Source organism: Apium graveolens, chromosome 4, assembly GCF_009905375.1.
Source record: "Apium graveolens cultivar Ventura chromosome 4, ASM990537v1, whole genome shotgun sequence".
NCBI classification, from domain to species: Eukaryota; Viridiplantae; Streptophyta; class Magnoliopsida; order Apiales; family Apiaceae; genus Apium; species Apium graveolens.
The window spans coordinates 289366639-289390417 of NC_133650.1; the positions used below are offsets into that span (position 1 = coordinate 289366639).

The 23779-nt window shown below is 35.9% G+C and overlaps 3 protein-coding genes and 1 non-coding gene across 4 annotated transcripts; all 4 read left to right on the forward strand.

Moving 5' to 3' along the window:
- The first annotated feature begins 2310 nt into the window (after window positions 1-2310).
- LOC141722769 (small nucleolar RNA R71) lies at window positions 2311-2417 on the forward strand. Its single transcript, XR_012575772.1, has one exon. It is a non-coding gene; the product is annotated as a small nucleolar RNA R71 (small nucleolar RNA).
- Window positions 2418-8284: 5867 nt separating this feature from the next.
- LOC141721171 (uncharacterized) lies at window positions 8285-11944 on the forward strand. Its single transcript, XM_074523941.1, has 3 exons — window positions 8285-8662; window positions 9268-9310; window positions 11489-11944. Exons 1-3 carry the CDS (start codon window positions 8384-8386, stop codon window positions 11626-11628), a joined length of 462 nt encoding a protein of 153 aa, XP_074380042.1. The 5' UTR covers window positions 8285-8383; the 3' UTR covers window positions 11629-11944.
- A 3324-nt stretch (window positions 11945-15268) lies between these two features.
- Window positions 15269-16630, forward strand: LOC141717210 (uncharacterized). Its single transcript, XM_074519305.1, has 2 exons — window positions 15269-15826; window positions 16022-16630. Exons 1-2 carry the CDS (start codon window positions 15278-15280, stop codon window positions 16544-16546), a joined length of 1074 nt encoding a protein of 357 aa, XP_074375406.1. The 5' UTR covers window positions 15269-15277; the 3' UTR covers window positions 16547-16630.
- Window positions 16631-19707: 3077 nt separating this feature from the next.
- LOC141721172 (putative receptor-like serine/threonine-protein kinase At5g57670) lies at window positions 19708-22682 on the forward strand. Its single transcript, XM_074523942.1, has 7 exons — window positions 19708-20051; window positions 20134-20388; window positions 20485-20642; window positions 20755-20834; window positions 21014-21149; window positions 21223-21372; window positions 22213-22682. The coding sequence occupies exons 1-7, from the start codon at window positions 19823-19825 to the stop codon at window positions 22378-22380; spliced, it is 1176 nt and encodes a 391-aa protein (XP_074380043.1). The 5' UTR covers window positions 19708-19822; the 3' UTR covers window positions 22381-22682.
- The last annotated feature ends 1097 nt before the right edge of the window (window positions 22683-23779 follow it).

A 23779-nucleotide genomic window follows, 5' to 3' on the forward strand; every position in this document is an offset into this window, starting at 1 on the left:
CTTCCTTGTGGCTTTGTTCAATTTTCTATAATCCATGCATACTCTCCATCCTGTAACTGTTCGAGTGGGGATGAGCTCATTCTTTTCATTTGCGACCACAGTGATACCTCCTTTCTTAGGTACACATTATACGGGGCTCACCCACGAGCTGTCAAAAATAGGATAAATGATGCCTGCATCTAGCCATTTCAGAATTTCTTTCTTCACCACCTCCTTCATGATAGGATTCAGTATTCACTGTTGTTCCACAGTTGGCTTACTACCTTCCTCTAGCAGAATTTTATGCATACAATATGAAGGACTTATCCCCTTGATGTCTGCTATGGTCCATCCAATAGCCGATTTGAATTCTCTCAAAATCCTTAAGAGTTTGTCTTCCTCACTACCTGAAAGGTCAGATGAAATAATAACAGGTAACGTAGATGAATCACCTAAAAAAGCATACCTCAAGTGTTCAGGTAATGGCTTGAGCTCCAAGGTAGGTGCTTCCTCTATTGATGGTTTGAGCTTTCCTTCAGCATTCTTAAGGTCAGAAGTACCAAGAGATTCAAACGGTATGTCCAGCTTTCGCTTCCAGAGAGAAGCGTTCAGATATTGTAATTGCTCGTTGCCATCTTCATCATCGCTGTCAAAATCCCCCACTAAGGCCTTTTCCAATGCATCAAACATTAGCATACGATCGAGTTCCGAAGTAACCGCAGAATCAATCACATCCACTTTTAAGCACTCCTCATCTTCTGTAGGGAATTTCATTGCCTTGAATACGTTGAAGGTCACATCCTGATCTTGTACCCGCATAGTAAGTTCACCTTTTTGCACATCTATCAAGGTACGACCAGTAGCCAAGAAAGGCCTTCCCAAGATTATGGGAATCTTCTTATCTTCCTCAAATCCAAAATAACAAAATCTGTAGGAAAGAAGAGCTTATCCACCTTGACGAGCACATCCTCCACTATGCCCCTTGGGTAAGTAATGGAACGATTAGCCAATTGTAGCGACATGTATGTGGGTTTTGGATCAGGCAGATCCAGCTTTTTAAAGATCGACAACGGCATCAGATTAATGCTTGCTCCCAAATCACAAAGGCACTTGTCAAAAGTCAGATTGCCAATGGTGCAAGGTATGGTGAAGCTTCCTGGATCTTTCAGTTTTGGTGGTAACTTTTGTTGCAGAACAGCGTTGCATTCTTCCGTGAGAGCAATGATTTCAAGGTCATCCAGTTTCACCTTCCTTGAAAGAATAGACTTCATAAACTTCGCATAACTAGGCATTTGCTCCAGAGCCTCAGCGAAAGGTATATTGATGTGAAGTTTCTTGAACACCTCCAGAAACTTCCCGAACTGTCTATCCAGCTTTTGTTGCTGCAATCTCTTAGGAAAAGGTGGTGGAGGATAGAGCTGTTTCTCCCCTGTATTAGCCTCAGGCAGAGTGTGTTCAACATTAGTCTTCCTTGGCTCCGCCGCTTTCTCCTTTTGCTTAGGTTCTTCATCTCTAATTTCAGCTTCTACTTCTTTTGCCTTTTCAGCATCAGCAACTTTTCCAGACCTTAAGGTAATAGCCTTGACTTGCTCTTTAGCTTCCTTTCTGCCTGGTACTTCCGTGTCACTAGGAAGGGTGCCAGGTTGACGATTGAGCACTGCATTGGCTAATTGACCGATTTGATTTTCCAAGGTCTTGATAGAAACCGCCTGACTCTTGCATAACAGCTTAAGTTCCTCAAAATCAGCACTAGTAGGTGCAGCTGTACTTCCCTGTTGAGGATATGATTGCCTTGTAGCATACTGCTGTGGTTGCTGGAATCCAGGTGGGTTAAACTGTTTACTCACTCCTTGCTGATATGGTGGCTGAATAGCATTCTGATTATTTCCCCAGCTGAAATTTGGATGATTTCTGTTGTTAGGATGATAGGTTACTGGCACAGGCTGCTGTTGTCGCTGATAGTTATTCACATACTGAACAGATTCGTTGACAAGAGAACACTGATCCGTAGCATGAGAACCTGCACAAAGCTCACAAACCATAGCTATTTGATTAACTCCATATGTAGCCAGAGAATCAACCTTCATTGATAGCGCTTGGAGCTGGGTTGCAATAGCGGTGGCTGCATCAACTTCCAGAATACCTGCTACCTTGCCTGACGTCATCCTCAGAGTTGGGTTTTGATGCTCATTTGCAGTCATTGTCTCTATAAGATTATACGCCTCAGTATAGCTTTTAGCCCATAAGGCGCCTCCAGCTGCTGCATCAAGCATGGGCCGAGATTGGGCCCCCAAACCATTATAGAAACCAGTGATCACCATCCAATCCGGCATTCCATGATGTGGACATTTTCTCAACATTTCCTTGTAGCGTTCCCCAGCCTCGCACATAGATTCTGTAGGTTGCTGCGCAAACTGAGTAAGAGCACTCCTCATAGCAGCAGTCTTTGCCATCGGATAAAACTTCACCAGAAACTTTTGCGCAAGATCTTGCCACGTAGTGATGGACCCAGCTGGTTCAGAATGTAACCAGTCTTTAGCCTTGTCCCTCAGTGAGAATGGGAAAAGCCTCATCAGTCACACCATTGTACTTAAAAGTGCTGCAGATCTCGACAAAATTCCTTATGTGCATGTTGGTGTCTTCAGTTGCCGCTCCTCCAAAAGAAACAGAATTCTGCACCATCTGAATAGTGCCCGGCTTGATTTCAAAGGTGTTAGCTTGAATAGTCGGATGAAGGATGCTTGACTGAATGTCATCAATTTTAGACCGAGAAAAATCCATAAGAGCTGGATCAGCTTGAACAATACGATCTCCCATGTTTACTGGTTCTTTCTGCTCAGTTCCTGAATCCGAATCCTCAAAATCTAACTTCTCCGGAATATCAAGAACTTCGTCTGTCTCCTCAGCTGTATCTAAAGTCCTCTTGCGAGCACGAGAACGAGTTTGCATAAATGCTTGCTAAAGTATCTGAAACACAACCGAAAATCTTAATTAACTACTACGTCCTAATCACTGAGTCCTAATGACCAATGATGGTAAGTACATAAACTAAACAAATACGCCGAGTCCCCGGCAGCGGCGCCAAAAACTTGTTAGGGCGAAATCACGCACTAATATTCACGCAAGTATACGCGTTCGCAAGTAATATAGAATACTTTCTAGTTCGTTCCCACAGAGACTCCGACTGAATTATTGTCTAATTAAACTCACTCACCAATGTATGATTACTTCTCAATGTTAAGACACTAACACTTAAAATTGTTGATTAAATATTTAACTACAATTAACTAATTAATTATTCACTTAACTAACACTTCAATTTATCAACAATAAAACACTCATGAGATCACAACTTCATTATTACTTCCTTCAATAGCCATTGTTATTACCTTTAGCATGTGACAGTGATGATATTAATCGAATAACACGAAACTGATAAAAGCCAACTTTCATTGTACTAATACCATTCTACCAAGCATCCACAATTAAGATAGAAGTTGAATAGTCATCAATTATGTTGAGTTCCTATATGTCTACAGAAATTGACAACACAACGATTTAAGCACAAGTTATTCCTTTTGATTACATAGGGCAAATAAAACTGTTAGAGTTACCCACTAATCATATACAACGTACATGAACCTATGCTAGTATGGCAAGTTCTAAATCTCAAGATCCATCGTCGCTTCACAAGAGATTAACACCCTATCTTATATGTTCGCGACGCACATAAGACGACTACGCACAACCAATACTAGATATCATACAATCATCACACACTAAAGTATTAAACAATTAACTAAAGAATTCCATAATAAATCCGTTGCAACCCCATGATCACGATTAGCCCATAATAGCACTTATCGTCATCATGGGTTCATATGAAATCATGATAAACAAACACAAGAAAATAATAACTAAACTAATTATATTAAAACAGAGTACGTCACAAGAGTAAATAAGTTCAAAGCAAGAAAACTAGCATCCAACGTTACAACGAAACAAGAATCACAAGAAGATATGCTTCCTCTTCGTTGCAGTGTGCTAAATCGGTCTTCTTCCTTATCTCCTTCGCTCCTTGCATAAAAACACGATCTTCTTCAATCCCCCCTTGTGAAAAAAGTCTCAAATCTACTTATATAATAGTCCCATAAAACTCAGATTACATAGAAGTGGAAACCAAACAGAAGTAGAAGTCCTGAAATAATATATCTTTTTCCCCGACCCTGCGCGGCCGCTCAGCATAGCTGAGCGGGCGCTCAGCTTGCTGCGCGGCCGCTCAGCAATGCTGAGCGGGCGCTCAGACCTCTACTGGAAAAAATCTGATTTTGCTCCGTTTCTTCGCCGTAATCTGCCCGTTTTTTTCCTTTCGCAATGGTGAACACATGCCAAGGCTTATTCTTGATGATTCCTCCCCCGAAATGCAACTAATACCCTGAAATGCATAAACACTAGAAAAACGCATCAAATACACAAAATACTTGATTTCAACACACAAATTTAAGCCATTTTAAGACGTTCTAAGTGGTATAAAATGCCACTTATCAGTGATTTATCCGAATGCCTCTCAAATACTGCTTTTCTGAATTCCTCGCTTGCAATTGGCAATCTCAGCTTCTGGTTTTGTTCCGTTGTAACCTGATTCACCATTCCCTTTCTGGTCAAACTGACACTCAGATTCGTCATTTTAAACAAGTTCGCAAAATTCTCACATATAATCGGTTGTATGCCTTCCCTGCTTTCCGTCCAAATACCATTCTTATCCTTGATTTTCCTGATTTGATTATTTTTCTTGCGTCCTGTTGCAAATTTGTGAAAGAATTTCATTTTTTAATCTCATTTTCTTAATTAAAATTATTTCAATCTTTTTTTTCAGTATATTTCATGATGTTCCAACAACTTTAGGAATTCCCACCTAGCTTCATCGTATTTACACACTCCCTAACTATCTCTTCTTGATCAAAATTGTATCATCACTCTCCTATAATTCTGAATTTTTTGTGAGCCTCCTACATTCATCCTCCACTCCATTCTTCAAGTTCAATACAACAATATGTCATATTATCCATAATATTCATCCCTTCCGTTTGATTCCAACTATCTTGAATAACTTTCAAGCATTGTTCCTCTCTTATCCATCCGTTCTCAAATCGGAATTTTCTCATTTATGGGATATAAACCTTTCTATTAAGTTTGAACAAAAGTGGCATATGGTCCGATGTTGACACTTCCAAAATTTTAATTGTAGCCTTTGGAAAAAACTTGCTTCACTCTGGATTTGAAAACCCTCTATGAAGTCGTACCTGAACCCAAGCTGCAGTACCCTTGATCTTTCCCAGGTGAACTCGTTGCCAACAAAACCCGTATCTTTTAACTCACATTCAGCTATCGTTTTCCCAAACCCCTCCATTAATCATCTCGGGTGCATTCTTCCTCCTTGTTTTTCGTGGTTATACAGAGTATCATTAAAGTCGCCTAGTATACACCACGACAAGCTTGACTTACCAGCTAGAGTATGAAGAAAATTCCACGAATCTCGATATCTTTGTCTTTGCGAACATCCATAAATCCAGTATACCTGCACCTTCCCACTACTGCATAATAAACTTCAAAATCTATGTAATGATTGTAACTCCCTTTAATTTCTACTGTCGTTTCATTCTTCCATAATAGGGATAAACCTCATTCATGACACTGAGTGTCCACATCAAAATACCCTGCATAACCAATAATCTTACAGATTTTGTCAATTCTTGACTTTTTTACTAATGTCTTTGATAAAAAAAATAAATTTTGCCTGAGTTGAGTAGTGATTTCTTTTAGAGATCGAACTGCTCGTGGGTTGGCCATCCGACAACAGTTTCAGACTAAAAAACTCATAATCCTCGGTGGGTCTGGTGACTAGTACCTGCCCCTGCAAGTTTTTTGATTCGTTTAAACCAATCATATTTTCTCCAATATTTATTTGAGGCCCAAGTAGTTATGGTCCATTTCCATTCTCTTACATTTTATTTCCAAAACCACATTTCCCTCCGTTGATATTTCATCTAAATTTAATATATCACTATCCATGTTGTATGCTCTTGATTTCTTGGTACAATCACAACTTTTTCATAATTTCCTTCTTTCTCGCGCATAATACCAGCATCTTCCGTAAATCTCGACTTAATTACCATTTTTACTACCACTCGCCATTGCCATTCTCCCTTCACCACCACATACTGCCCTCCACCCAGGTCCTCCATCTGCGTTTCGCAACCACCGTACTCCCACATTATTTTTAACATCACGATTTATTGCTCTCAACCACACTCCATATGCTCTCTCAATCTCCTTACATGGGTTAACATAGACCACACTACATTCCCACTTAACGTGCCCAATGATTCCACACACAAAACAGAAATTTCCCAATCTTTCGTGCTTGAAATTAATCCAACTCCAATTTTCCCCCTCTTTTTTAATCTTCATCCTTCTTTCCAGCGGTTTCTCAATATTCAGAGTCACTCTTATACGCACATATGTTTTCCATGTACCATCTACGCTTGTTGCATCTGTCTTTACATATTTTCTAATATACATCCCAGCACTTTTCAAGACATTTTTCGACACGAAGCCAATGGGTAGATCATAAATCTATACCCATATATCCACCTCATTTAGTGGAACTGACCGTGTCTCCTCCATTCCAGTCACCCTAGTATACACTAACATGTTCTACTCGAATGACCACGGGCCTCCATCAAACACCTTATGCAGATCCATTATATGATAAACACGAACGAATCATATACTTCCATTCCTTCCTTAGGTCTCCATAATGATGTCATCAAATTTTGCATCGCCTGAAAATTAATATTTTTTCCGTCAAGAACCTACCCACCAAAACGAAAGATTCTTTATGCCCCTGAATCTCCTCATCTCCGATCACGACTCCTCCCTTCTCCTCCTCTTCCAGCGTTAAACGTGCATATAAGTTCTCCAGGCTTGGCTTATTACACGCAATTACATACAAGAATTGATGGGATGATATGATTGTTTGGTAGAAGATGGGCTTTATAATACTGAAAGAAAATGAAGTAAAAAAACTTGTCACTTATAACAAGACTTAAAAACATCACCCCCGGCATGACTATTTAGGGTTCACTTATATGAACTTAAATGAACCATACAATCGTAATAAATTAAAAACAACGCAATTACAAGCTAGATGATATATTAAACAGTATAAAGTACAACAATTATTCATGAACGCACAGTAAGTTTGGTAATTTTGTCATAGATTGTGGTACTCTATTTTCATAGGTTTTAATTGTGTAATTTTTAACTCATTAAACTTTAACTCTTAGTAACGTGCATAAGAACATCTACAATAGAGGCACCCTTTGGGGGTATCAAACATGTCCAACTCATCATAAATAATATTTTTTATTTATATCTTCGTTTATATCAAATTTAGCACCATTCAAGTCCAATAGTTGGTACCCATGTAAGGTGCCTACATGGTTTTCAAACAAATAATATAAAAAAGTATATGTAATATAATGGGTATGAACATCTTATACTTTTAATATAAGTATTGAGTTTTTTCCATTCAGAGCAAGTGCCAAAAATTGACAACTTCTCTTGCATCCCTTGATCACCCTTTAATTCCAATAAAAAAACACCCAAAAATGTCATGCCATACATAAGATTTGGGACCGCGACACCCATACTGATGGAGTTGCTCACCGACTACAATTAAAGTGCTCAAATGTCTTTATTTATCTTGTTTTATGCTCGGATATGCCATGAAAAATTAACTACACCCACTTACATCCACTACTTTCTTTCATTACACTAATTTTATATATTAATTATTTATTGGTCTCATCACTTTACCCAATTTTCTTATTTTTCTTTCCCGTCAACATTCCATGTTTTCTTAAATTCCGTGCTCCAATTGAATGTATAGAATACAACGAGATGGAGGGAGTAAAAGATAGGTATAAAAAAAATCATTTAAAGTTATGGAATAATAAAAGTCATCATGATTAATTTTAAATTAGGAAAAAAAATGTTTTAGTACATACTTATCCTCTTGGTCACAGGTTCAAATCTCATGGGAGGAGAATTTATGATTATGCCTCCTGAGTCAGAGCATGTCGCATGTCGCATATCGCATGTCGCATGTCGCTTAAATGCGTTTTATCTTGGTTCACGTGATTTGCAGGTTATTGCGTGAAAACACAGTGCGCACCCAAAAGTAGCGGCTGCGGGTTAGCTACTATAAAAAAAAATAGAACGTATTTGTAAATCACTTTTCCTAAATGGGAAATATTTGAAAAAAACCCAAAATTGTACTATAGTCTATACACATTATACAGAACCAAGAACTGAATGCACTGAAACGAAATTGTTGAAAATGGCGACCCATCTAGTATCATCATCATCTATGGGAAAATCTACAACAGGGTTATTAAGATTTTCACTTAATTTGATGAGAAATATGAGCACTTCATCAGCCGCCACCTCAAACCCTATCAGCACAGAAGTTACCACAGTGCCAAAGAGGAAGAAAAAGAAGCAGAAGAATCTGTTTGAAGTGGCTCAGTTTTTGCCTAATTGGGGTGTTGGTTATCATTTTGCTAAAACTCATTGGTCTGGTGTTTCTTATCAGATCACCAAGCTTAATCTTTACAAGGTAATTTATTTTCATCGACTTTTTTTTTGAATTTATAGGTGTTTCTTGATGTGGGTTTTGATAAAGTTTTGATTTTGATATGTGGGGTTGTGTTGTTTTTGGAAATAGTTTGGTGTACTGTTTGATTCTTGGTTTTTAGGGGGGGTGTATTGGGGGTTTAAGGGATAGTGTTAGTTGTAGTTGTTAGTGTGTGTTTCGGGTTGGTTGGACGGAATGAAATGATAGGGTTAGGGAGGAATGGGATTCCGCGAAATGTGAATGAATTTAAAGTTGGGAGAGAATTATGTGAGTGGGGATGATTAGGGGTAGAAAGAAAGTTTATTTTTTTCTTCTTATGAGCTTTTCGTGAAAAAGGTGAGGAGGAAGAGCCATTTCTAATCGGTGAGACTGAGATTCACGTTGATAGGAATGGAATGGAAGGATTAAAAATGTTTATGATATAATTTTCATTTTAGTTTCTACCTGATTTCGTTCCTTTCGACCAAATGGAGTTATAAGATTTTTGTTAACGGGATTGTGATTTGGATTTCCCTTTGTATTATGAAGTGTGCATTTGATTATATACTAGTGGTTTTGGCTTTGGACCTTGATGTTTTTTTCTGCAGGATGGAAAGCATGGGAAGGCTTGGGGAATTGTTCACAAAGACGGTGAGTATTCGTTTTTGTGTTCCAGTGATGATGTTATTCATATTGTCTTAAAGGTTTGAACTTTTTTGGAGAAATTGATTGCTTTGTTTATGTTGCTTTAATGGGTTGGATGTATGGAGCTGTAAGAGGCCTCTTTGAACGATATAATGATAGTCAATCCGATAAATAGCAATCAAGTTTTTTTTTCCTGATTCATCTCTGATCTGTAGACTTCTTTCGCTTTTTTGGCTACCCCTTGTGCCTGCAATTTCTTGTAGTGATAATCTATTCCCTTTGTATATTTTATGATTTACATTTTTAATATAGCAAATTGAGCTTCTATAAACTTTTGACATATAGTCATAGCTTCCAAACATACAGTCGGTACTTTGTAGGAACTTATATGAGTTTAATCTATGCAGTTGTGAAGTTTGAAATATACCTACGGGAACAACCGGTTACATATTTTTGAAGTAAGCACGACCTGAAATAATTTATTTAATATAAATTGTTGAATTTTATGACAAACACCGGTACAGGCAAGCAAATGTCAATTGTATAAGTTATGACTACTAACCTTGCTTTCTCCAAATTCAAAAATTAAAGAACTATAGGTTGTATTCAAAAAACTGAAACTACATCAGAATACAGAGTATTGAACTGATCTCTACATTGTATAACTCTGGAAAATGTGCTGACTAAAGATAAGCCGCTATGATTGATCAGGTTTTATCGTTCTATTTTAGCATTTCTAATTGATGATGACCACTTAGGCTCCGTTTGGGATTGCTGTTGAAAACTGTTGTGTTGTAAGAAAAATGCCATTGGAAAAAGTGCTGTCAGGAAAATTAGATGATTGTTTGGTATTTTTTTAATTTATGCATATTTTGAGATATAATATATAAAAATAATGTTTTTGAGAAGGTTTGATGGTGAAACTGATAGTTATTTCGTGCAAAAATTGAAAACAGTTTTTTCCAAAAGTATGAGAGACATGCTTCTGCTAACAGAAGCTTTTAGACCAAAAGCGTTTTTTCACACAGCGGATTTTAGAATTTACCAATCACCTTTCTGACAGTTTTTCAGCAAAAAACTGCTGTAACTTTCTGCAACAGCAATACCAAACGGGGCATTAGTCGGGCTTTATAGAAGAAAATAAGATTGTTCTGCTCAGTGTTACTCGTACTTTTCGGTCTTACCTTGGGCCATCGACATCGTACGCTTTACTCAATTGGATCCCCTGGAAATCAAGATATATCCGATCTTGAAGCTGTACCCATATCGGATCCTTGAACATGACACTTATTCCATGTCAGATGCTTTGATTGAAATTTTGACCAATTGAAAAAACACCTATGATAATTAAGAAAATTCTAATAGGTTTAAGAACAATAATTTCTTACAAATTATGTTTGATGCACGTATCATGCTTTTTTTTCTGTGATATAATGTATTACTGATATGAATCTGTTGAACAAATTAGAAGTCATCATTCCTGTCTGAGGTGATGGTATATAATTTTCAATCCCTTAAATGTGTGTACTCTAATTTAATGGTAATAAAATATATACTAATCCTGTTCCGTGACACAAATTTGGAAAGCATTTGAAGTTTTGAAAAGAATTTAATAACCCAGTCTCAGCCCATACTTCCTTCCTTTTCAGCTCTAAAATGAATGCAGTTCTTGTAATGAGTTATGTGCATTGCTGTATAAGGTAATAACATACAATGTTCAGACCAACTTAGTTAATGTGGCAGTTTAAGTATGGCTGGTGTTTAAGTATACAGTGGTGAAAAATCTTATTATCTGCAGTTGGATATTGTAAGTACAGATATGTATGGTTAAAAATCTGGGTCCTAGAATGTATAATTGTCATCTCTATAGAACAAAAATGATCAGTTCGTGTTTGTTACTTTTGTAAGAGCACGTCTAGGATTTTTCTTTGACCAGCATCAATGGTTGTTTGTTACTCTTGTTAGAGCATCTAGGATGTTCTCCGACTAATTATCTCATACTAAAATCTAGCTAATATGATTTTGATACTGGTGTTACTGGAAACCCTTATACCGATATAATGATCTTCCATACTGGCAAGATGATCTTTTTAGTGAAATGTCAAAAATTAAAGCTAATTTCTTAAATGTTCATATTGGAGCTGCTTCGAGCACATTTCATGCTAATTCCCTTATTTTGTGTAGGCTTGCCTCCTGCAGATGCTCCAAAGAAAATAAGTGGGGTTCACAAACGCTGCTGGAGATATATTCCAAACTTACCTAATAGAGAAGGAACGCAACCCGAGACTCAAGCAGCTATGCAACCTGAGACTCAAGCAGCTTGATTGGAGATCCTGTTAGTTGAAGTCCTATATGTTCAAGTGGAAGCTCGTAGGAAGTACCTTTGGCCTGGTGTTATATGATGGGCTCTTTAACAAAGCGAAACGAGTTCTATTATGGCTTGTAGGAGGTCTGAGTAGATTACGTCTTTATTAAAACTGAAATTTTATAGACCGGCAATAGGTTGTTCTTGCAGCCTAGTGATGGATAATGATTGATTACATAGTGTTATTTACAAACATTTGTTTTCGAAAGCCATCTTAATGACTGATCTAATAATTTTGCTTTTTTTTATCTAATAATTACACACACTCGCATACACCTTGGGTAATGGGAGTGAAAGAGATTTCGTGGGATTAGCCACAACTTTATCCTTGGCAGTTTGCCTGAATTTGGCACAAAAGCTGTGGCTCTCTTCTGACAATAAGGCGGGGGAAACAACCAGTGTTCTTATTAGCATCCGTTCATAGAAGTCCAAGTTGAACGGTTCTTTCATTCCTAGGCTTGTTACCTTCGTTGAAGCTTCATTTGTTGCAACAACTGAAGTACTTCTGCAAACATTAACAAAAGATTAAAATTACAAGTAGTTCAGTTCTGTTAGGTAGAATTATGATTCAAGTACTGCTGCAAACATTAACAAGAGATTAAAATTAGAAGTAGTTCGGTTCTGTTAGGTAGAATTGAAATACAAGTAAACAAAGATTGGGTAGTTTTAAGAGGTTGTTAAGTCACTTTGATCTGACATATCTACGTGCTTAGTCAACCCCTCAAGAGGAGGAAACCAAACCCAAAAAGTCAATTATGAATCTCATGTCAACTCTAAATTATAAATCTAATGAAACAAGGAAGATTCTATGTACACAAACAACAAGAATACATAACATTTTTGATAATTTAGCCAATCACTTCATTTGCAAACTAAATCCATATTAAATAAACGAAAAGAATGAAAGTGAAGCAATAAAGTTCATGCATGTGGAGTGATAAATGTGAATTAGCCATGTCTCATGGGGGGTTAATTAAGAGCTCCACATGCCTGCGTGCTAACTGCAGAAACGTAGCTGCAGCCTGCGAGTACCATGTTAGCTAATAATACCTATATATCGTGTTTTTGTTCTGGATATTTGGCCGAAAATTTAGGATTTAACATGACTCCTACATATGTGTCATATGTGTGTGTAATCAATCACACAAATTGGTATTCTAATTAGAATTTGAGTTTTAGATTAAGTGATTAATTCTGTAAAGGTGTATGAATGTTGGTTATTAAACCTACAGGTCGATGATCCAAGGTGAATACGTAAGCGTGTAGCTTGAGGAAACAATCTTGCAAAGTCAAAAGGTAATAGAATTTGTAGTACTCTGTACTCTATAATGCATCAATCTTTGTATTGCTTACCCAAGATGAAAAGAGGTACATTGTTAAGTCACTCCAAAGTAAGAAAAGCTAAGCACAGACGCGTTAAGCGCCAATTTTGTCATTGCGCCTTAAGCAAGTCGGGTTAGAGGGTTAGATGTAGGGCTGCTCATGGTTTATCCAATCCGTTACAACTGACCCAATTCAACCCTAAATTCGGTTGACCAAACCAAATTATTCAAAACTGTGGATTAATTAGGTTGATTTTTAATTGGATCGTTTGTAATAGGTTGGGTCAAAATTTAAATATTTACAACTTTAACCCAACCCAAAACGATTATATATATACACTAATTTAAATAGTTATAGTCTAGATTACTATATAGTCCAATATTTCATGCATTGAATCACTTCTTCACTACTGTCCTTCTAAAACGTAAATTTGGTTAACCAAGCATTCGTTGTATGACATGTATATGTATATAGTATATGATATTAACACTAGAAGTTACAAGACAGATCATTTGATTACCATCATGCCTCTACACTTCTATTCCTTTAAACGAAAGTAGTTATTTAAACTCATATATTACTTGTACATAAACTTATAAGATATTAGTGTAGAGATTTTTTGCGCATGTTTTTAAAAATAATTTATTTGTTTTTATTCTTGTCATGTTACTTGATACTAAAAGATAAAGAACATAAATACAAAATTATTAGCTAATTACAAATTATGGAGTGATATGTGCTTGTGCTACTATTAAGTTTGGATTTTGGAACTAGACTGCCGGAGACAGTAATGGACTCCATTAGTTGTAGATTTTTTCTTTCTATATAGTTCAGCTAATTTTACTTATTTATATGTGACGGTGAATTTCTCATTTAAATATCTTTATGCTAAAAATTATGCATCATGACATTTCTAATAATATGATTGTGATAAAATATTTTTTTTACAACCCGATCAACTAGGGATGGCAACGGGTCGGGTTCGGATTGGGTATTGTAAAATCCAAATTCAAATATTGTCGGGTTATCCAAATCCAAATCCGTCGGATTTCAGATCGGATCGGGTATTTTTCGGGTATCCAAAATTACGAATAATGTAGTCAAATTTAATATTATTATATATACACACACTATTAATCACATTTATATCATAGCTAAAATTAAAATACATTACCTACTCAGTAGTTAAACACATTATATTGCACGGGTTGACATAATAAGTAATATTTAAGATATGTTGATAACATAATATATTGTATTTCATCAAAAATATTTATATATATATACAAAGTACATCTTACATAATAAAAGTTGATTTTTAAATAAAAAGTTATTATTCACTAAATAAGTATTGACAATCTTAATAATAATCTACTATTACTCAAATATATAAGAAAAATATGTAAATTATATATATATTACATCTAAAATATTACATTTAATCTATAATAATTGTGTCGGTTTTAATCGGGTTTCGGGTTTGGATCAGGTTTGGATTAGATTTCGGATTTCGGATCGGGTATCAGTTCGGTATAGGTAAAAAAGCCAAATCCAAAACTTCGGGTTCGGTATATCCAAACTTCATATTTCGGATCGGATATCCATCAGATCGGATTAATTTGTCATCCCTACGATCAATCCAACCCTAACCAACCCAATCAAACGATTAATAAGGTTGGGTTTTTTTAATTTTTTCGAGATTAATGGGTTAAAATTTTTAATAACTCGTACTAAATAGATTGGGTCTTTTAAAAGGGTCAAACCGACCCAATTCAGCTGTGCAGCCCTAGTTAGATGTACATAAACAATGCCTCAACTCTAAATGAATGAAAAGGATGCTTTTGCATAGATCCCGAAAGATTAACAGATTGACCAAAGTAAGTTAATATTAGAATTTGTCTTAAGAAAAATTTAATACCAATTGGTAGAAGTAAAGTTTTCTACGGTAGAGAAAATTTATGATGAAACAAGAAAACTATGGGAACTCTGCGCATGAAAATATGAAAATGTAGTAGTATTGGTCATTGAGCAACAATGATAGATCGAAGTCAACTGCTTAATCAGCCGTCATCCTTAAACAATTGACATAGCCAAGTTGAAGTTGGAGCTTTCAAGTATTCAACGCATACAATCAGATCAGTACGTGGTTTACACTAAACATCTGACTATATATATGATACACCTTAACCCAAGGCATCCTTAAAACTTATTAGCTAAAGCCTAAAAGACTTGTTGAGAAAACACACATACATAGCAACACTACATTGTCATTAAATTTGGTTCAGATGGAGAAAATAGATTGTACTATTAACAGAGTTTCTCTAATTGAAGGCGATGCCGAATATCATCACTTGAATAAAATTATCTCCCGGGCATCCTCCGTCGGGTTATCGTCAAGAGTATACTATCGCAACTCAAAAGGAGCTGTTCCTTTCAAATGGGAAATGCAGCCTGGAAAGGCTAAGAATCCACCACGTAAAGATATTATTCCGCCACCTAGCCCTCCTCCAGCGGTGCAAAACAGATGGCTAGCTAAGCATAACCGTTTGCCAAACCCTCAGTCTTATAAAGAGACTAGCTCTCTGTCCAAGCTTAGGTTTTGGAAGAAGGGAAGCAAGAAAAATATACATGTAACAAAGATTGATGAGAGACGAGATGTTACAGCTGGTGTGCACAAGTACGAAACTATTGAATTTGGTGACTCTGATGGAGAGTTAACTGGATCAGGTAATGATTCTAGAAGTTCGTCCACGTATTCATCTTCGTCGAATGGTAATTCTTCTGTGCAGCAATCACGGTTTGGAAGTCCATGGAACATGACAGAGATACTGCAGGTTCGTGTTGAGAGGCTAAAATCTTAGTTAGTCATTGTTATTACTATTATTTTTCTATTTAATTGCTAAACTGGCATGCATAATAAGTTAATTACTGCTTGAGTATCTCCTGCAGAAACATTGCAAAACAGCATACCTTTAATAGTTCTGCAACAATATATATTTTAATTTTAAACATTAATTTTACACGTTCAGATTGAAGAGCATCCGCAAACACATGATGAACATGGGCAACGTACAGCATGTGCAAATGAGAACGACGGAGTATTATTTAAAACAAATCTTTCAAGAAATTCTACGGTCAACCAGTCCTCTCGATTATTCTATCAAAATCCAGGAAGTGTTCCCTTTGAATGGGAAAAGTTGCCGGGAACATCAAAAGATCCCGCCAAAGCGGAGATTATACCACCACCAAGTCCTCCACCAGCAGTTCAAAGCTTGGGACTATCTACGCCTCGTGTTCGATTCCAATCCGAGAAACCAAAGAAAAATAGTTTGAGTTTGTTCTTAAAGAAGTGCAAAATAAACCTAGAGACAAAGAAGAAATTTCAAGGGCTCAGCCTCCATAAATCTCGAAAAGTAGATGTTCGTAGTTTAGCATCTGTTTCCTCACGTAGTCTCTCATCAAGGATGTTGAGAAATGTAGTAGCTAAATCTGCCTGTTATGGTACTGGAAAGCCTAAAAGTATTGTTGGCGGTCCACTGGAGACTCATAGATGATGTCTCAATCTGTGTTACTTTCTTGTTTATGTGGATAAATTAGTAGATTAACATGATCTACAAACGCTACACATGCTTAAGCAACAGCAGTTTGAGATTAGCTTAATAGGAAACTGTGATCAAGTTGTGTATCATCTGCAGATGTGTTTTGTTTAATGATGTACTTGTTGCATGTAAATGCTTCTGTTATCTGGTTTAATCGATTTTGTCGATCTACAAGATTATAAAAGATAATTGATTAGTTTTACTGTAAATCAAGAACATCATTTCACAAGTATATGCCCAATGCATTGCGAGATTAGGTGTACCTCCCTAATTCACATAATAATTATCCAGTGAAATTCAGGATGTATACAATGCTAAGTTCCGGATTTCAATTGTTAAAATATTAAAATAAGATCTTGGAAAGGTCTTCCTCTAACCCAACTTTGAGTTTTTAGAGCGGTTGCTTAATATCAATAAAACTCAATGTGTGTTCATCAAGTAGAAGGTCACGCAACCACGAACCTCCTTCTAAAATACCCTGCTCCTTAAAAATAATTTAATCTAGACTCTTTGCCACCTATTCATCCTAATATTTTCACCATTTTAAAATTTTAAAAATATTTTCTTTTGGTAAGTCTTAAAAGATGCTTTCCACGGAGTTCTTTGAATCTAGTTTTTCCGCTAATAAGAAAAGCAGTCAAATATTTTCTTTTTGGTTCAGATAATGTGGCAGGTGAATGGCTATGTATTCTGTACATGTATCTGTGTTTCCTGATATGATTGCAGCTTCTTCCTGCACCTGGTTTTTTCAAATTGAGATCCCTGATCTAACGTCAATTTAATTCATTAATCTAAGCTGCAAGGCCCCTGAAATGTCGTAAAAGTGTAACATTAGTAAGCCTAGCTCTCACCATTCCATTGTTCAAGTCCTGATCTAACGTCAATTTGTTTCATTAATCTAAGCTGCACACGTATTAAAAGGCAAGCCTGCAAAGAGACATCACAACTTTCTCCCAACATTTTATTGTTGAACAGGGAAATCGAACCCTTCACCTCTCACATGTATAAGAGAGAGAAGTCACAACAATTTAGTCAAATGTCTTGTTAGTAAAATGATTTATCTTTGTATTTTATTAATTTTTCTTGTCATAAATAAATGTTTTTAAAAGGGAGTTGCAAAATATAAATAGTTATGAGAGTGGTCATGTTCTGAATATCTCTTTTCGGCATAGATTTGAACTCTCAAACAATGGGCCCTAGAGTCCTCATTTCCAATTGCGCTTGGCATCTTCTAATTGCTTATGTTTGTTGACACGGGCTTATCAATTTTAGCTCTGCAGAGTACTTGTCTTCAACATCTTAAAAGTTTGGTATGGACCTTTGTCAACATTAATTTTACAAGGCCGGGTTATGGGCTGTTAACCGTCTACATAATTTTGACAGCTGACTGCATAATAAGCATGCAGAAACAATTAGATTCATATGATTTTTAACCAAAAACATAATCGATTCAGATTTTTTTTTGTCGGTAGATTAAATTTTATTTAAAATAACTTTTCTGCATCATATTTTTTCTCTATCTTCTCTGTAATCGCATCTTTCCATATGTTAAAATTACTAATTCAAACACTAAAGATTCCCGTTAACCGGACCATAAAACAAACGAACTCCTAAATTTTGTATCCGTCTAACATGAAAAAGTAGATAACCCACCAAGTTGTAGAATACAACACATTCATGGTAGTAGTGTAACACATTCATACCAGTAACTTTTTGCTAATCAATTTCTGCAGTTCCATTCAGCAAGCATGTACAAATGGGTGTCAATGTCATAATTGTATTGACTTGCATACATAAAATGTTTACAGACTGTACATGCAACATCCACAATTATTTTATATGTAATATCTACCTAGATTGCGCGGAGTTGCTTGACAAAAAATCTAGCGAGACCCTTTTTGTATTATACTTGCTAGTCAATGATACTGATATGGAGGAAACCGAAGTATCACGAGCAACAAGAAAAAACTAAATACTATTGTATGTGTATGTGACTAGTTCTGGTTGCATGCTCCTCTAGACTATTTGAGTTTAGGAGGTGGCCTGGGGAAGCTTTTAAGGCTTGTGGTCCGACAGCCCTTGGCCTTTACTAGCTACCAAAGTTCTGGTTTTACTTTATTCGGACAACAATTATTCTTCACTTCATTGTTTAGATTTATGAACCCCTTTTTCTCCTTTTAATACTCCCCTTCCCTGTTTCTTACTTAAAGTATCAACCATTTTCTCTATAATCACTACTTCCTTTTTAGTTTTGGTTGATCAGTTTTAGGGTTGTAATTCGGGTCGGACTTCTCGCGACTCGTCCAGCCCGAACTCGTTTTACTAAGCTTGACTCGGCTCGATTAAACGAGTTAAGTTCGGGCAAAGGTTTAGACTCACTTAGTTAAACGAGTCGGGTCGACTCGATTAAACTCGACTCGAATTACGCCCGACGCGAAATTCGACCTGCACGGCCCGAATTACGGCCTAATCAGGTTCTTTAAAATGCTAGCTTTTGATGCATAAAAATGGTCATAATTTTGACTAATGAAGAAAGATGACAATAGTCATTTAGGAGAAGTTATTCTTTAACTACAATCTCCTTGGCCTGATGAAACATTTACATCCATTTGTTATTTACCTGAACATTTTGTTAATATTACAGGGGGCAAGCTTCTCATAAGCCATGTACATTTTTAAAACATTGTGTTAAAGTCTAACCAAAAACCCACCAATTATTTTGTTATTTAATCCCAACTATCCAACCAAACATATGCATACATTATAGATTGGCAAAATAATATGTATACATTATGATAAACCATGTAGATGAAGTTTTTAATGAGAAACAATCCACCATTAATCCAAAATAGATAAAGGATTAAAATCATTTATGGTGTATCACAAATGTAGTACATTAAAATTTATAAACCTGTTTATAAACCTGTACATAACGTCAATTTCATAGTACCCAAACACTCTATGCTGGTAGCTCCATCTAACAACTCCTAGTTGAACCATTTATTATCCTCCAAGATCACATTCCAAATGACAAATTCAATAATATTTAAATATAATCGCTTTTTTCAAGTTCAATTTGTTAAGTATAATACTCATAATATGCCTTTCACAGTTTTTTTTTTAAGTGAAAGAGATGTTTCATTCTTGTTTAAATGTATGCATTATTTGTCAACTCCTCTATATATCTGCATAGGATGTTCTTTGTAAACTAATATATCTGGTAGAATAAATATGAAATATATTCGTTCAGGAAGCTTTAAGAAACTCTTTCATATCAAGCAACGCAGAAGCTTTGATGAACAAGAATCGCAAAGAGTTTGTCTTGTCAGTGATCAAAAAAACAAGAATGGTGACTTGAATAAAAGTGTGTCCTTCTCAGAGCCTTTTCAATCTCCAAGGTGCACTTGGAAAAGCTTTTGCTTTGATGAAATCTTTGAAGCAACCAATGGTTTTGACTCAGGTACTTCTCAGTCTCTTTACAAGTATGCTTGCATATTTTGTGTGTGTGTGTAAAAATTTGATTGTGTGAAATTGGTTTGCAGATAATTTGGTGGGAAAAGGAGGGTACGCAGAGGTATACAGGGGAGTGTTAGGAAATGGTGTTGCAATTGCTGTAAAAAGGCTAACAAAATCATCAAATGATGAGAGGAAAGAGAAGGAGTTTTTATCAGAGATTGGAACATTAGGTCATGTCAACCATCCAAATATATCTTCACTTCTTGGTTGCTGCACTGACAATGGACTTTATCTCATTTTTCACTTCAACCCCAAAGGCTCTGTTGATTCTCTTCTTCATGGTAACAAATATATGTGTTGTGTGTGTTGCTTGATCTAAATGACTTTCTCTTTTAATAAGTGAGTAGCAATGTAATAGTGCTGTGTATATTTTGCAGATGAGAATTTGCCAACAGTGGATTGGAAATCAAGGTACAAGATTGCAGTTGGAACGGCTTTAGGCCTTCATTACTTGCACAAAGTATGTCCAAGACGAATTATTCATCGAGATATCAAAACTTCCAACATTCTGGTCACTGCAGATTTTGAGCCACAGGTAGTTCTCCATGATTTTAGCAGCTTAAATATGGTAGGAGAATATAAAACAGAATGCTGAACTCTCTTGATTAACATCACAGTGATGATTGTGATTCATATGTAATGTACAGATATCTGACTTTGGATTAGCTAAATGGCTGCCAACTCAGTGGACTCATCACTCTATAGCTCCCATTGAGGGGACATTTGGGTATGCAACATTAATTTCTTATAGCCATATAAATCTTTAGCAACTTATTTTCCTCTTCGCGCTTTAATTTAAACAAGTACTACAGATCCCAATGTATGCAGCATTATCCTTTTTTCCTCATAAATAGACTGTTTTTATTAGGTGCGAACTAGTAATGTGATTGTTAGATAATTTTTTAGGCATTTAGCTCCAGAGTATTTCACACATGGAGTTGTGGACGAAAAGACTGATGTTTTTGCTTTCGGAGTTTTTCTCTTAGAGATTATCTCCGGCAAGAAGCCAGTGGATGGCTCTCACCAAAGCTTGCATAGCTGGGTAATGCCTACAATTTCAAACTAGCTATTTGGGATTTTCTCCTCTCTTAATGTGAACTCTACTGAATATGTAGGCTAAACCAATACTGAACCAAGGAGATAACGAGAAACTGGTAGATTCAAGGCTTAAAGATGCATATGATATCAAGCAGTTGAACAGGCTAGCATTTGCAGCATCTCTATGCATTCGGGCTTCTTCCACGTGGCGCCCGACAATGAGTGAGGTAAATATCAAGTTTTGTACCTGCTGATGAATATTATACCTAACTTGATACCTGATTATTAGATGGATCTTAACTTGACTAATTTGACCTACACCCACACTTTGTTTTTGCAAATAACTCTTGTACTCTGTTCATCTGTACATTTTGTGAACTTTTAACTCCCAGGCAGGGGAGGAAGTAGAGGAACATACTAGATTTTAGTCCCGGCTAATGTCCGAAAACCAGTAGAAAGTTTTGATTTTAACAAAGAAATCTATTAGTATATCATGAATATCTCGTTCAACTCTAACTAGACTCAGACTTAGAAGTTAACAAATGTTCATTTATCCTGATCATGATGTTCATGAATGGACTAAAATGTGTTCATAGATATCAATTATCATCGGTAATTCACATCTTCATTCTTCACGGGTCGTGAAAACAACTAAGCATTTGTAGTTTAATATGCATTATTATTACAATCAAACAAATTGCAGTACAGTAGAAATCAAACACAATAAGTGTAGTTGTTTGCTTGTGAACTGTGATGCGACTTTAAACATTTGTTAACAGTCGACGACAAAATATACAAGGATTTGATTTGTTTAATGTTTGGCATGCATGCCAATTCTCTCTCACGGGTTAGTTCAACCATCACACGCTTAGTTTCACTTTCACGACTACGTGTGTATACAGAATGCACAGACTAGTATCTCTGTTAAAATTATATTTTTCGTCCTCGACAAGTTTTGCATAAAGGCATATCAAGAATCTTAGAATAGAGATTGCACAAGTAAATATATGTAGTTGTTTTGTCTGCATATATTTATAACAAAAATTGTGGTGCAACTGAATTGACAGGTATTGAAAGTAATGTTAATGGAAGGAGAGATTGATAAAGAAAGGTGGAAAATGCCATTTGAAGAGGAAGAGGAAGACGAGTTTTGGGGTTTTGAAGATCTTGAATACGAATGTGATGATGGCTCTTTCTCAACAACCCTTCAGGATCACTTAACTTTTACTCCGTAAATTTTAGAGTTTATTATAGATTAGCCCTCGAAATCTCATGATATTAGCACATAAACTAACATACCTTCGTGCCATTGTAGTATGTCAGATATACGCAGTAGCCATGTTTCCTTGCGTATTAGCCCTTCTTCCGTTTAAATCGGACAAAAAATTTCTATCGACATATCCGATAAGGGGTAAAAAATAATCTCGCTCTTTTTACTGTTACTTTTACAAATGAACGTATTTACCCATTAAGTATGGTTGTTTGTTTATATTAAAATATTAAAAATATTTGATATGTTCAATGCTTGATTATTGTATATTTTGATACGGGATCATATCAAATATGATTCATTTTGGTCTACTGAAATTAAAGTCGATGATTTTTGGATTAAGATAGGATTACACCATATTCAAACTTAATACGATTTTATTATTTTAAAAAGTTGATAGTTTCAGATCGAAAAAATACGGTACGAACTAATTTTACATTAATTTATATTATATTAAGATAAAAATTATTTAGGCTAAAATTTAGCCCACTAACTTTTTAGTTTAGACTTGCAGCGAATTTCATTTTTCAAGTGGTTTTAATAATTTTAATTCGGTTTTGGTTAGTATTCTGTCATCAACGGATCAAATATTTTGACTAATTTTGGTTAGATTTTTTGATGCAATCTCCATATCCTAGTCAAAACTCTCATTTTGACATGATCATATGCATTCCCAGTAGCGTGATCATTCAGTCCTCGGCGTGATCATATTTTTGCTCTTTTCGCATATTACTACACCCCGATATGCACCGACAATCCTCTTGAATCAGTTTCTTCTATTTTGAATGAACTCGACATCAAATACTGAAGCAACACGGAAGCGTAGGAAAAGCAAGTAATAATCCTCACAAGGATTCTTACACGGAAAATTCTTTTAATATCTTAAATAGACAAGGCAAAACTTGCATCCATAAGAGCATCTTCAATAGAGGTTGCCAAGGGGTTGCCAAATCTTATGTGGCATGGCACCCTTGGTTGTCAACCTATTGGAGTTGTATGGTTGCCAAGAGGTTGCCTACCAAGGTTGTCAAAACCTTGGCAACTTCCTAAAATGGTTAAAATACATATACAAATGTAAAAAGTTTATATCAATAATGCTTTTTTTAGTTTATGAATCATTTACAATTTAATTTAAGGGACCACATAGGCAACAATTAAAGATTGCCAACTATTGGAGTAGAATATTGCCAAGTTGATATAAAATTGAGTGAGACTAAAATATTAATATATATGATGATTTGGCATAGTCGGCAACTACCTTGACAACCCCTTATTGGAGATGCTCTAAGAGTTTCTTGAATCCACAAGAAAGATAAGAGAAAACTGTTAAGATTTTAATTTCAAATAAAGGTTTTTTAATTCGT

Coding starts and splice junctions, on each gene's coding strand:
- LOC141721171 (XM_074523941.1), top strand. CDS start 8,384: ATGGCGACCCATCTAGTATCATCATCATCTATGGGAAAATCTACAACA. Junction 8,663..9,267: donor CCAAGCTTAATCTTTACAAG/GTAATTTATTTT, acceptor TTTTTTCTGCAG/GATGGAAAGCATGGGAAGGC. Junction 9,311..11,488: donor GGGAATTGTTCACAAAGACG/GTGAGTATTCGT, acceptor TATTTTGTGTAG/GCTTGCCTCCTGCAGATGCT.
- LOC141717210 (XM_074519305.1), top strand. CDS start 15,278: ATGGAGAAAATAGATTGTACTATTAACAGAGTTTCTCTAATTGAAGGC. Junction 15,827..16,021: donor ACATGACAGAGATACTGCAG/GTTCGTGTTGAG, acceptor TTACACGTTCAG/ATTGAAGAGCATCCGCAAAC.
- LOC141721172 (XM_074523942.1), top strand. CDS start 19,823: ATGAAATATATTCGTTCAGGAAGCTTTAAGAAACTCTTTCATATCAAG. Junction 21,150..21,222: donor ACCAAAGCTTGCATAGCTGG/GTAATGCCTACA, acceptor CTGAATATGTAG/GCTAAACCAATACTGAACCA. Junction 21,373..22,212: donor GGCGCCCGACAATGAGTGAG/GTAAATATCAAG, acceptor CTGAATTGACAG/GTATTGAAAGTAATGTTAAT.